At 44.6% G+C, this 14,403-nt stretch overlaps 1 protein-coding gene across 3 annotated transcripts in view; it reads left to right on the top strand.

Moving 5' to 3' along the window:
• Window positions 1-13,865, top strand: part of DNAJC18 (DnaJ (Hsp40) homolog, subfamily C, member 18) — a 32,314-nt gene extending 18,449 nt beyond the window's left edge. For 2 of the 3 annotated variants that reach the window (XM_011935325.1, XM_011935324.1), the window contains 5 exons: window positions 1,300-1,485; window positions 2,552-2,661; window positions 4,809-4,918; window positions 7,391-7,563; window positions 13,640-13,865. In XM_011935325.1, the coding sequence (XP_011790715.1) occupies window positions 1,300-1,485; window positions 2,552-2,661; window positions 4,809-4,918; window positions 7,391-7,563; window positions 13,640-13,764 (704 nt within the window). In that variant the 3' untranslated portion in view covers window positions 13,765-13,865. The remainder of the gene's footprint in view (window positions 1-1,299; window positions 1,486-2,551; window positions 2,662-4,808; window positions 4,919-7,390; window positions 7,564-13,639) is intronic. The other variant, XM_011935326.1, reaches the window with a different exon arrangement.
• Window positions 13,866-14,403: the final 538 nt, after the last annotated feature.

Below are 14,403 nucleotides of genomic sequence, written 5' to 3'. Positions count from 1 at the left end.
CGGGAGGCGGAGCTTGCAGTGAGCTGAGATCCGGCCACTGCACTCCAGCCTGGGCGACAGAGCAAGACTCTGTCTCGGGAAAAAAAATAAAATAAAATAAATGTATACTTATTACAATATATATGTACATATGTATATATAGAGTTGTGGGTAACAGAGTGGCAAGGTAAACATTTAACAATTCCCCAGGTAAAAGAATCATGAAGAAATACTCTTTCTGACTGTGTTTCTGACAGTGTTGACTGAATTACAGGTAGAGAGTGGGGGATGCCTTAAAAGGTTTTTTTTTTGAGGTTTGTATTGATTGGTGCTACTGATTGTATGTTTAAATGAAATTGGTCAAGGTTCGCACATTTGCACATAGAAGGGAGACATGTTGGTAAACATATGTAATTATTCAGCCTTTGAAACCTCCTTGAGACACTGGAAATACATTTCTTAATTTCAGAAAATAATTATCTAAAGTTAACTGAAATAAGACTATGATGAAGACTGTTTTTAGTCAGGCAGGAAGGTTTTTATTAAGATTGTTTCAGAGTAGAATTCAGGAAATTTTTCTAACTACAAGTTAGAATATCACTACGGATGTATGAACTGTTTCCAACATAAACCATTGCACTCAAGTGAAATAAGAACACTGTTTTGGCTAGATGCAGTGGCTCACACCTATAATCCCAAACTTTTGGAGGCCAAGGTGGGAGGATCACTTGAGACCAGGAATCTGAGACTAGTCTCGGCAATGTAACAAGACCCCATCTGTAAAAAAAATTTTCTTCGTGTGTGTGTGTGTGTGTGTGTGTGTGAGACGAAGTCTCACCCTGTTGCCCAGCCTGGAGTGCAGTGGCATGATCTTGGCTCACTGCAAGCTCCCAAAGTGCTGGGATTACAGGCATGAGCCACTGTGCCTGGCCAGAACACATTTTTTATGAATGAGAGTGCTGACCAGTTGGAGAACATTTCCCCAACATGCCTGGGACTTGTGGTGACTGGGAACCCAAACTGAGGGGGGATTCCTAATTTCTAGGACAGCTGGGATGACTCCAGGACTGTTGACTGGGAGTTAACTCACTTCAGCAGTAGTTCTTAATTCCTGTGATTCCAATGTTGTTGTTTCTGGCGATTAGGGAAAACCTGAAGGGCAAGCACTTTGGAGAACTTTCTAGGCCCAAGCACCTCTCCTTGGGCCCCTGAGAGGTTGTCCAGCACGAGTCACCTCTAGGCTCTTCATCACTGCTGCTGTGATCACTCTCAGCCATAGCAAAGACTATGTCCTCATGTGCTGCTTCTTGTTGATTGCAGCAATAGGAAATGCATTTGCAGTCCTGAGCAATCCTGATAAGAGACTTCGCTATGATGAATACGGAGATGAACAGGTGACTTTCACTGCCCCTCGAGCCAGACCTTATAATTATTACAGGGATTTTGAAGCTGACATCACTGCAGAAGAACTATTCAACGTCTTCTTTGGAGGACATTTTCCTACAGGTTAGTCTCCCCAAATTATCATTCTTAAACATATTTCTTTATTTATGGCTCTCAGCAAACTCCTGTTTGAAAATCTGAATAGAGGGACAATGGAATGATGGAAACAGCAAGGATTTGGAATCAGTTGAGCAGGAGTTTGAGGCAAGTCTCTAGCCTCCAGCTGTGCATAATTTTGACCAGATCATTTAGTTTCTCTGACCCTGTTTCCTCTCCTGAAAAATGGGGCTGTTAATAATACCTACTTCACAGGGTCACTGTGAGGATTAGATATTTTTAAGTGCCTTCTAAATAAGTAACAAAATGCCTATTATTATTATTATAAAATGGCACTTACAAAGATAAAAGATAGGAAAGTACCCCCAGCAAGTTGGAAGTTGGTATAATTCAATGCCCAGGAAGTAAATTGAATTTTATGAGTTGCTATTAAAAGATACCAGTGACACAATATGGTATTGGGCACAGAAGCAGACGTGAACATGCCAAATAGGATTCATGGCCCAAATGCTCTCTCTCTTCTAGCCTTTTGGGGGTTCTCTCTCACTAGTTGCAAAGGACTATTTAAATGAAGTCAGGAGAGCTCAGCACACTTTAGCTCCAGCTGGTTCACTTGGCTTGCCTACTGTCTTATTTTTCTACTGGGTAAAATAGGCCAATACTCTATCCTTAACAAACCTAGCTGGGAACGAGGACCTTGAAAAAGACAAGGAAGGATTGGGTGCGGTGGCTCACGCCTGTAATCCCAGCACTTTGGGAGGCCAAGGTGGGTGGATCACTTGAGTTCAGGAGTTTGAGACCAACCTGCAATGTGATGAAACCCCATCTCTACTAAAAATACAAAAGTTAGCCGGGCGTGGTGGCGGGTGCCTGTAACCCCAACTACTGAGGAGGCTGAGGTAGGAGAATCGCTTGAACCCAGGAAGCAGAGGTTGCAGTGAGCTGAGATCATGCCATTGCACTCCAGCCTGGGTAACAGAGCGAAACTCCGTCTCCAAAAAAAAAAGAAAAAGGCAAGGAAGGAGTGTTCGCCATATCCCATACTAAGTATTTCTTTTTCTTTCTTTTCCAGGAAATATTCATATGTTTTCAAATGTGAGAGATGATGCTCACTATTACCGCCGACGGCACCGACGTGAGAGGACACAGACTCAGAAGGAGGAGGAAGAAGAGAAACCTCAGGTACCTAGGGAGGGAGGAGTGCTGCTGCCCATAAACAGTTGTACTGGACCAACCTTGATGGTACATGATCAAATTTTAGAAGCTGAACTTGAGATATGTTGCTAAGATGTGCTTTCGGAAAGCAAAAGCAATGGTGAGAAGAGCTGGAAAATTGGCCTAAATAGGCAGAATTGTATCCCCTCCCTCTGCCCATTCTTGGGTGGCTCTCCCAGGATCTCAGCAATCCTGTGGGGCTGACTTCATCAAGGCTTTTTTTTTTTTGAGAGAGGGTCTCACTGCCACTCACGATGGAGTACAATAGTACAAACACAGCTCACTACAACCTCGAACTCCAGGGCTCAAGCAATCCTCCCACCTCCGCCTCTCATGTAGCTGGGACTATAGGTGCATGCCATCAAGCCCAGCTCATTTTTTGTAGAGATTAGTTCTCACCCTGTTTCCCAGGCTGGTCACGAACTCCTGGACTCAAGTGATCCTCCTGCCTTGGTCTCCCAAAGTGCTGGGATTACAGGCCTGTGCCCCGCTCTGGCTTCAAAATTTTCTTGGCTGCAGAAAATAGGAACTCTCTTCAAAATATTTAGAACTAAAGGGGGTTTAAGGTAAGGGATCAAAGGAGTCTCATGAAGCTCAAGGATAAGAAGCACAGCTGGGCCTCATGACAGACAGGAACAAAGAACTGGGATACTGTCAGGCTCCCAAGCAGCTGTGCTCTGCAGGACTCTTTGGGCCCAGATTGTCTCTAGTTTTCCTGCCACTCTTTGCCTCTGTTTTGTTTTCACCAAGCAGCTTTGCTTGTTCTACTTCCCCTTGCAAATAGCTAGTCTACAGTGCCTGACGGTGTGTGTTCTTCCTTAAAGTGACAACACAGAAGTGAAGGGTGATGAGTCTCAATCCCAGATTCCTAGGAGAGAAAATGTGATTATCTCTGCCAGAGTTAGAAGTCCTCCCAGTCCATCAGCTGTGGCCAAGCATAATGCTAACCTGGCTCCTAGAGCCCCACTCCTGTAAGAGGCACAGTCTGGGCAGGTTTACCTTGAGATGTTTGCTTCATTGGTCTTGTTAATGGGGCTGCAGGGGGATTACTGGGTGTCAATCCAGGTTGTTGTTGGGCCTTCTTCAGCCTGTTCAGCAGAGAGAATAAAGGTTATTTGGTATAGATTGAGTATCCCTTATCTGAAGTAAATGGGACCAGTAGTATTTCAGATTTCAGATTTTTTTTTTTTTGGATTTTGGAATATTTGCATTATACCATTATACATTTGACAACTCCTAATCTGAAAATCTGAGGCTGGGTGCAGTGGCTCACACCTGTAATCCTAATGCTTTGGGAGACTGAGGCAGGAGGATTGCTTGAGCCTAGGAGTTCGAGACTAGCTGGGCAACATGGCAAGATCTTGTCTCTACAAAAATTTTAAAATTAACTGCACACGGTAGTGTGCACCTGTGGTCCCAGCTTCTCAGGAGGCTGAGGTGAGAGAATCATCAGAACCCAGGAGGTCAAGGCTGCAGTGAGCCATGTTTGTGTCACTGTACTCTAGTCTGGGTGACAGAGCAAGACCATGTCTCAAAAAAAAAAAAAGAAAAAATTGAAATCCAAAATGCTTTCCTTTTGAATGTCATCCTGGTACTCAAAAAGTTTTAGATTTTGGAGCATTTTTGATTTTGAATTTTCTGATTAGGACTGCCCAACCTGTACTTCTCAGCTGAAAGTACAACCTTCCCAGAAAAGCCTGGGGCTTTGTGGATCCTCCTATGCAGTGCATTGGTAATTTGTTATTTTCTTTGGGACGACTGTCTTATTTTCAATAAGCTTTATATTGATAAAGAACACTTACAGGCCAGGCGCAGTGGCTCACACCTGTAATCCCAGCACTTTGGGAGGCCAAGGTGGGCGGATCACGAGGTCAGGAGATTGAGACTATCCTGGCTGCGGTGAAACCCTGTCTCTACTAAAAATACAAAAAAAATAGCTGGGCGTGGTAGCAGGCGTCTGTAGTCCCAGCTACTCGGGACACTGAGGCAGGAGAATGGCGTGAACCTGAGAGGCGGAGCTTGCAGTGAGCTGAGATCGCACCACTACACTCTAGCCTGGGCAACAGAGGAGAAAAAAGAGCACTTACAGCAAGTATTTTTTTTTTCTTTTTCAGACTACGTATTCTGCATTTATTCAGCTACTTCCAGTTCTTGTGATTGTGATTATATCTGTCATTACTCAGCTGCTGGCTACTAATCCCCCATATAGTCTGTTCTATAAATCGTAAGTCTGATATTTCTCAATCTTTTTCAGTAACAGTCTGGGGGTGAAAGACTTGAAGGTTTTGCTGATACATTACTAACATTTCATTTCACCTTTTGCTGTAGAAAACACCAATTTGATGTTGAAAGGAACAGCTGGGTAGTCATGGTGCTGAGACTCAAAAATGCTGAAGCAGTCTCCTGTGTGCCTCGGGAAATAGATTGTTTTGTTCTATAGTGACATCATCTGGTCAGCTGCAGAACAGCAGTAACTGGTTTTTGAAGGATCAGTAGAATTTAAGGTTTAGATGAACACATTATCACACCATGGTAGAGTTAGAAAGACTCTGTTGAGCTGTTGATAGGATTGCTGGACCCTGTGGGTCTCGGAGCATAGTATTAATAATGGGGATCAAGTGATTATTTTCAATTTTTTTGTTTTTGTTGAAGATAGAGAAATTCCTTGTAATGCTTTTTGCATACAGATTATAAACTCTGATAGGATTTTTAAAAATTTCTTCAATTAATTATTTCAGTTGATTCAGTTCCCAAAGTTTGGTCCCCAGACCAGCCATCATCAGTATCAACAGGCAACATGTTAGAAAGGCAGATTCTAGGGCCCCTCCAAATCCATTGAATTAGAGGCTCTGGGGGTAGGACCAGAAGCCTGAGTTTTAGCAAACCCTCCAGATTATCCTGGTCCACACTGAGGTTTGAGAATCACTAGATTATCTTTTTTGTTAGTAATGAATAATAAATTATTATTCATGATTATAGTTTAGTGGGAAAAAATCTTTTAAAAGTAGAATTTATTAGACAATACATAACAGGAAGAGTCTTTGTCAGTGATCACTGTAGACTGAAGACCATCATTCCAGGTCAGTCCAGGTCAGTATTTTCCTTTTTCGTTTGTTTTTGTTTTTTTGAGACAGAGTCTCCCTCTGTCACCTGAGCTGGAGTGCCGTGGTGCAATCTGGGCTCACTTCAACCCTCCCCGTCAAGCAATTCTTGTGCCTCAACCTCCTGAGTAGCTGGGATTACAGGCGGCACACACCACCACATCCAGCTAATTTTTGTATTTTGGTAGAGACAGGGTTTCACTATGTTGGCCAGGCTAGTCTCGAGCTCCTAACCTCAGGTGATCCACCCACCTCGGCCTCCCAAAGTGCTGGGATTACAGGCATGAGCCATCGCGCCCAGCTAGTATTTTCCTTTTACCGAGAGCAAAGCTGAGGCTGAAAGAGAGGTTTTTTGTTGTTGTTTTTATTTTTGAGGCAGTCTTGCTCTGTCGCCCAGGCTTCTGGGCTGAAGTGCAGTGTTGCAATGTTGGCTCACTGTAATCTAGTTCCTCCGGGTTCAAGCGATTCTCATGCCTCAGCCTCCTGAGTAACTGGGATTATAAGCATGTGCCACCACACCTGGCTAATTTTTGTATTTTTTAGTAGAGACTGGGTTTTACCATGTTGACTGGGCTAGTCTCAAATACCTGATGTCCTCCTGTCTTGGCCTCCCAAAGTGCTGGGATTACAGTCATGAGCCACTGCGCCCAGCCTTCAGAGAGAGGTTTTTGCCATCAGGTCACACACCGATTTCCTCTGTTTCCCAGCTTCTCATGTTTTTCCATATGGCACTTCAGCTTTCTTTCTTGTGAGGCCAGCGGGGTAAGCACGGACCTGCTCTGTAAGATCCCCCAACCCCTTAGAGTGAGGGGAGAGCAGTCATGGCCTCGGCTCTTACTCTAATTAGAGAGGATCTAAGGAGAGGGCTGGGAAAAGGCCAAATAAAATGTAGCCCCTTTAAGTAGAATTTGTCCAGTTTGAAGAAAACCATCTTGGATTCTACACATTTCTGTCACATTGTTTTAACTTGAGTTTGAGGTCCCTTCTGTGTTTCCTGATGGTTAGAATTTAGTCAGCTCAGTACTCTTAATGTTGCTGAGCATCAGATACCTTTGGATGCCTTGGACCCACAGAGAGTTAGCTCTGAAGCATCATTGAAATATTTTGTCTGAGTTTCTTGCAGTTCTCAATTAGCAGCTATGTGCGAAGTACTTTTTGTCATGTCCAAAATATTGCTTCTAGGTTGGTGTGAGCTATCTGTTTTTTAATTTGCTATATATAATAATCAGTTCAACCAGCATTTATAATAACCTACTCTGTCAGGTACCATACTAGATCCTACACAACATAAAAATTGTTTGTTTTAAGCATTCAGCATTCTCTTTTAGCACAGAGAGCAGTAAAAGAGAGGTGAGTCTTTTAAGAGAATAAACTATGCTGAAGCTGAATTCATAGTATGAATGTGCTTACATAGTACAATTATGATGATGTTATACTTATAATTTTGCTAAGGATATAAGAAGTGTTGGGTACATTAGAAAATGATCTCTACCTCTGCTCTATGAGCAGATGATGATGATGATATCTGTGAGGTCAGTGCTAAGAGTAATATTGCCAAATATTATGAGCTCACATGAGCCTCTGTCTCATTTCAGGACCTTGGGCTACACCATTTCTAGAGAAACTCAGAACCTGCAGGTGCCTTACTTTGTGGATAAAAACTTTGACAAGGCGTACAGAGGAGCTTCTCTGCGTGACCTGGAGAAGACAATAGAGAAGGATTACATTGATTATATCCAGACTAGTTGTTGGAAGGAGAAACAACAAAGTAAGATGCTGTAAAAGGGGCATTAGCCGATGGCCGTGGTTCCCAGCAGGAGGCACCCCCAGCCTCCTGATCCCTCCTCTCTTCTTGTTTGGGGCTACACATGTTTATGTGAACAGAGTCAGAGGACAAAGGCCATTCAGGATACTACAAAAAAGTGGGGGAAATTTATTGACAGGATACGTGTGGCCAGGACTTGGAAATCTTAGGAATTTAGGTGGCGCTAGTCACCTGTCTATATGCCCATCTCTCTTTGGGTCTCTACCTCTCTGCCCATCTGCCCCCTCTCTTCTCCCCACCAGCTGCCTTCCTTTCTTTCTTCCATATATATAACCTTGTTTGCCATAGTTTACAGTGGTTGCCACCCTCCTTATCACTCTCTCAAATTCCCCAGCCTCACCAGTCAGTGCCCCTTTCTGCAGCACACACTTCCGTTAAGTTCTTGGTGCTCACTGATTTGGTACAGTTTCCTAATTTCACACTCCCTGGAGGGAAATCTGATTGAGCCAGCCTTACTTTTTGAACCAGAACAAAAGTTTAGAGGTTTCTGGTATTGAATGAGGTGTCCCCTACCCTCACCTCCAGCTGGTTGTGGCCACACAGAACAAAAGTGACCTCCTGGGTCTGCCCCTTTGGGTGTGGCAGGCCTTCCCCCCAATTTCCCTCTCTGGAGACAGTGGGGATGACAGCGTCTGCCACTGGCTTACAGCTCCAGCAAGTGTTACTAAGGAGTGTCTGCAGCAGGGGCAGCCTGGTCTCAGCCAACAGCTTCACCTTTGGTCCCACTTGAATTCTACACACACACCGCATCTCAAACTTGGTTTTGGTTATTTTTATTTTCTTTTTTATTTTTCAGGGGCTACCCTTTTAACTGAAGTTTTGGCTCATGTTTAAAAAGCAAATTCTGACTCATTTCTAAAGCCTTATTACTGAGTATCATTAAATATCTAGGGCCGGGCGCAGTGGCTCAAGCCTGTAATCCCAGCACTTTGGGAGGCCGAGACAGGCGGATCACGAGGTCAGGAGATCGAGACCATCCTGGCTAACACGGTGAAACCCCGTCTCTACTAAAAACTACAAAAAACTAGCCGGGCGAGGTGGCGGCGCCTGTAGTCCCAGCTACCCGGGAGGCTGAGGCAGGAGAATGGCGCGAACCCGGGAGGCGGAGCTTGCAGTGAGCTGAGATCCGGCCACAGCACTCCAGCCTGGGCGGCAGAGCGAGACTCTGTCTCAAACAAAAAAAAAAAAAAAAAAATATCTAATGGAGTCTGATAAAATTAGCTCGTCGGTCACAGTGCTGCTAAGCCCTCAGTGACCATCACACACTCCCAACTCTGCCCTCAAGTTAAACTCTCCTTCCTCTGTGTTCTTAAAGCACTTTGTTCAACCTGCTAACATAGTACCAATCACACAGTGTTAAGAGTTCCAGAGATATATGTCAGTCTCCCCTGCAAGACTATGGGCTCTCTGGGAATAAGAACTTGGCCTTACTAATTTTGTGTCTCAGGGCCCTGGCACAGTGCTTGCTTCAGAACAGGTGCTCAACAAATGTCTTTTGAAGAGAGGATTCTCAGGAGTAGAAAACAATGAGAATGCTGAAGATTGTGAATCACAACAGCAGGGTTAGTGTCCTAACTCACCCTTAGGGACCTGGTCTCTGCCCGCTATTTCTGTAAGGCAAAGTCCTACTGTTCTCTCAAAGTGCATTAGGAAGTTGGTGAGCAGTGACTCTGGGATATGAGAGGAAATTAAACAGGAAGAGGAAATTCCATTTTTATTGAAAAACACTGAGGGTTCAGGAAATACTCTACCCCATTGCTAAACTAGATTTTACAAGAATCAAAAATCAGGAAAGAATTTTGGAGCAGGATAAAGGCCTCATACTAAAAGGCAGTATATAGGCCAGGCAGGGTAGCTCATGCCTATAGTCCTAGCACTTTGGGAGGCCGAGGCAGGAGGATCACTTGAGTCTCGGAGTTTGAGACCAGCCTGGGAACCCCATCTCTACAAAAAGTATAAAAATAAGCCAGGTATGGCAGCACATGCCTGTGGTTCCAGCTACTCAAGAGGTCAAGCCTGGGAGATCGAGGCTACAGTGAGCTGTGATCACTCCACTGCACTCCAGCCTGGGCTACAGAGCGAGATCCTGTCTCAATAAAAAGGCGGTATATACATGGATCCAAATCAGGTGAAAGCCAGTATATGTCTTGAAAGTCCCTATTGTCTGGGTCCTGAGAGGGCTTTGACTTTGTTGCTTTCTGCAAGAACTGGATGAAAATCTGCATTTCACATTCTTCAAACACCCCCTGCCCCACATCTTTCTCTATGGCAGTAAGATGCTGGAATTATGCAAAGCGCTCACGGTAAGGATTGCACCAGAGGTGGTTTGTAAGCTTTTGTCCCCATCCCCACGAGGCCTAGTTCAGCGCTTCGGCACTCTCCAGGTATAAATAAAAATCCAGTGAGTGGCCAGGTACCATGGCTCATGCCTGTAATCCCAGCACTTTGGGAGGCCAAGGAGGGTGGATCACCTGAGGTCAGGAGTTTGAGACCAGCCTGGCCACATGGTGAAACCCCGTCTCTACTGAAAATACAAAAATTAGCTGGGAGTGGTGGCACACACCTGTAATTCCAGCTATTCGGGAGGCTGAGGCAGGAGAATAACTTGAACCCAGGAGGCAGAGGTTGCAGTGAGCCAAGATCATGCCACTGCACTTCAGCCTGGTTGACAGAGCGAGACTCCATCTCAAAAAAAAAAAAAAATCCAGTGAGTAAGCATGAAGCATGTACCCACAAGTTCCAAATGGGGGTTATCAGCACAAACCCCTTACACATCTATTTCTGGCATTTAAGTACAGTGGCTATGCAGAGCCTGCACACAACCCAAGTGCCATTTGAGAACAAGCAGCATCTGCCCTCTGAATCCAGCAGCAAGTGCAGCCAACAAGGTTAAATTTAGCACTTGGAGGTTGTAAAAATAAACTCACTTGAGAACAAAGTTCACTCTTGGCAAATACCAAATGCAAACTGTTTTTAGCAAGGTTAGCCACTGACTTTTTAAATCTTTGGTTCATTTATTTTCTCTGCTCTTCCTTAGAATGCTTAATCTGGGTAAACTTTTTTTTTTTTTTGTTTTTTTTTTTTTTTTTTTTTTTTTTTTTGAGACAGAGTCTCGCTCTCTCACCCAGGCTGGAGTATAGTGGTGCAATCTTGGCTCATTGCAACATCCACTTCCCGGGTTCAAGCAATTCTCCTGCCTCAGCCTCCCAAGTAGCTGGGACTACAGGCACATGCCACCATGCCTGGCTAATTTTTGTAGTTTTTAGTAGAGATGGGGTTTCACCGTGTTGGTCAGGCTGGTCTCGAACTCCTGACCTCAAGTAATGCGCCCACCTCAGCCTCACAAAGTGCTGGGATCACAGGCGTCAGCCACCACACCCGGCCAATCTGGGTAAACTTTTATGAGTAATCCCTTACTATAAACACTAATTATCCTGTTTACTTATTCGCAGCTGCATCTAGATAGTAAACCTGATGCCAGAGCAAGTGGCCACACCACTAGGCTGGGCTGAATGAAAGTAGCAGGCAGGGACTGCCTCTTGGCCTAGCTGAGCTGAGCTGAGCTCCTGGCCTGGACTGACAGAGGAGCACTTCTTTCCACACCCTTGAGCGGGATAACCTAGTGGGTAGAAGCTTAGGCTTTGAAATGGGCATAGAGTCCACTTCCTCCGGGAGAGGTTATGTGGGTGATGGAAGATGGCATGGATGTAACTCTTAGCACAGTGTCTGGCACATAGAAAGTGCCTAATGTCTGGTGGAGTCCTGGCTTTACCTGGCTTTGCACTGTAGACTGGATGCAGTACCATCTCATGGGGCTGGATCATGAGGGCAGTTGGGATCCGTTGCAGTCTTTCAGCTGTCGAGACCAATCTGGGCTCTTTTGCAGCATGTTCTTGGGAGAGGTTCTGGGTCTTGCTTCTCTTGGCAATTTGCCTGAGTCAGTTTATCTTTAAGGCTCAATGCTCTGTCCATCTGTTACAGTGACATTCAGAGGAAGGGGAACTTTCTGCTAAGAAGAAAAGGTATTCTCTGGAACCTGCCATTCCCCAAAACTTTTTTACATTGCTTAGAAGTTATTGAATATTAACAGAATTTGTCAAAAGTAGCATATTCTTGAAGTTGACCCTTTATTCATTGAAGGATGAAAGGATTCACTGGCAGTTTGAAGAGAAGTTGCTCTGAGCTTGGTAGTGGGGATGTGGGACATGGTTCCTTGAAACACTAACCTTGTACAAGGTCATTGCTCTGGAGCAGGGGTCTCTGAGCTGGTTTCAGTGAGCTTTATGAAAAGCAATGTGATATTTTGAGAAAAGCAGTTGTTTTTCATCAGCTTGTTGAAGTGGCCTTCAATGTAGAAAATATAAAGAGTCACTAGCCCTTAATGTTTCCTGGAACAAGATTTCAGGGAATGAGGCATTTAGAAAAGCTGAGCAAATGAAAAACCTAAGGAAATAATTTCAAAGAAAAGCAAAACCACAGAATCGGTTTCAATACTGGCGTAACTGTGACTCCAGAGGACTAAAGGCACAGACTGACTTCACAGAGGCCTCCTGGGCAGAGGTTACCCACATGCCAAGGAAGTCTGAGATTGGAGTTAGTGCCGAGCCCTGGGCAGGATGCAGGAGCAGAGAGCTTTCATTTGGATACGGCCCATGATCCTCCATGAAGCCCCATCACCCACAAGGGTGACTGTGCCAAGACAAGCCCTGGCTAGCAGGCATTGCAGGCACCCTCACCAAGCAGGGAGAGCACATTGTTCTGGAGCCTGGGAGACCCACTGCTTGCCAAGCAACTGCTGGGCTAGAGCCCAGGCTGTGTGGCCTCCATTGTAGAGGGAGGGTTTTTATGCATATCCACCCCTCACCCTGGAGTCCTGCACTTAATCTGCACTTTGGGCCTTACTTGGGGGTAAATAGCATCATTGGGAGCAGAAATGCCAGGCAGTGTTTTGTGTTGATAGAAACGTATTCAGAAAGCAATGCCCATTGTTCCCCCTGGCTAAATAATAATTCCTGTTTCCAGGCAGTTTGCTGATTAATCAGACAGGTGTCTTTCGTTCCCCCAAGAAAAACAAAATCTGTCAGCAAGACGATTAAGAATGGATAGGCATATTTCAAAACAATTAAAATAGCATTTTTACAAGTCTGGTCCTTTAAACATTGAGTAGCTGCCTGCTGTTGGAGGCTTTCAGAAGCCACACACCACATCCAAGCATGCCATCCTGTTAATATGCAATATGTCTCTAAAGGTGCTTTTCAGGCATTCCTCCCTGAGTATGCCTGAAACCTCACAAAACAATAAAAAATAGAGGCAGCCAAACCACCGTTGAGTCAGGAAACACAGCAGAGATTATATTCTGGTTAAAAATAGAATGACCTTCTCCACCATGAAGAGAAAATGAAATTCCTTTAGTCAAGGAGACAAAGATCACCAGATTCAGATGATTCAACTTTTAAAAAGACCCAGCTACCTTTGGCCTTTGAGTTGGGGACCCCACATGTGGTGAGGAAATGAAGAATGCCAGTAGCGCCCTGGCCTTGTGTAGACGCACACCCGGCAGTAGTAGGCTCTGTGTGCCTTCGCACATGTGAGTTATGATGCAGCAATGCAGGAGAAGAATAAAGCAGCTGTCTGTTTCAGATGACAGGAATAGGCCACTGGACTCCATTCTCTCCCAGCTGCCGTTGGAATCCCACTTGTAGGAGGCTATGGTGCGGTCTCACTGCACATGCGCAGGTTTCCTAAGTCTGGTGCCAAATGTTTTCTTGGCAAGAACTAAGTTCAGTGCTTTTATAAGAGCACAGATACCGTTGGACTGCAGGGTCACAGGTGCCCTTTAATCCTCCGCACCTGGTCTAGTGCCTAAGATGTGTTTTGTGAATAAATGAGTAAATGTTTCTTACATTTAATTGAAAGAAAAAGCTTGAAATGAAGTAAAAGGAGCTTTGACTCCAGAAATGTTGAAATGAAACAAAGGAGCTCAACTCTTGATGAACTGGTTACCTCTTTTATCTTTCAGAGTCAGAGCTGACAAATTTAGCAGGATTATACAGAGATGAACGATTGAAACAGAAAGCAGAGTCGCTGAAACTTGAAAACTGTGAGAAACTTTCCAAACTCATTGGCCTACGCAGAGGTGGCTGAGAGGATAATGGTCCTATGCAGGGCTTGGGTTTTGCTACTTGTTCCTATTTATGTTCCTGATTCCATTTTATAATACAAAATTAGGTAATGGTGAACACGTTACTATTTGCTAAGTTCGTTGATTGGGCAGAGTGGCAGGAGCATGGGCACGAGAGCCAGACGTGTCCTCACAGAATCCTTCCTGGGGAGTGACTCCAGGTCCCAGGAGGAGTTCATCTAAGTTAAATTAATGGCAAAGCATTGGATTCTGTCTCCCTGCTCCATGCCTACCCTGCCTCTGTGAATGGAGTGCAGGGCATCCCAGAGCAGATCCATGTTTTCTTCCTTCTTCCCTTCCTCAATGAAGTCTTAAGACCCAGGCATTCCTAGGCTTAGCCAAAGCTTATTAGTTATTTACACTGTCTACCAAGAATTATACCTCTCCCTTCATTAGAGTCATCATCTCTGCCAAGATTTAGCCTTTGGAACATGTTCCTGCCCAGCTTTCCATTTTCTAGGGGAATATGGAGAAATTTAAACTATTGTAGTCAATAGTTTTCTATTATTCCAATCTCTGCTCAGCAGCATTAGCAAACTGCCTGATTTGAGGTTCCTTTATTTCCTTAACCCTCTCTCTTTTAGAGGGTCCAGAAATTAAAA

Source organism: Colobus angolensis, unplaced genomic scaffold (assembly GCF_000951035.1).
Source record: "Colobus angolensis palliatus isolate OR3802 unplaced genomic scaffold, Cang.pa_1.0 Scaffold142, whole genome shotgun sequence".
Classification (NCBI taxonomy): Eukaryota; Metazoa; Chordata; class Mammalia; order Primates; family Cercopithecidae; genus Colobus; species Colobus angolensis.
Note: the sequence above shows the minus strand (reverse complement) of the source record. Positions and strands in the feature narration are given on the sequence as shown.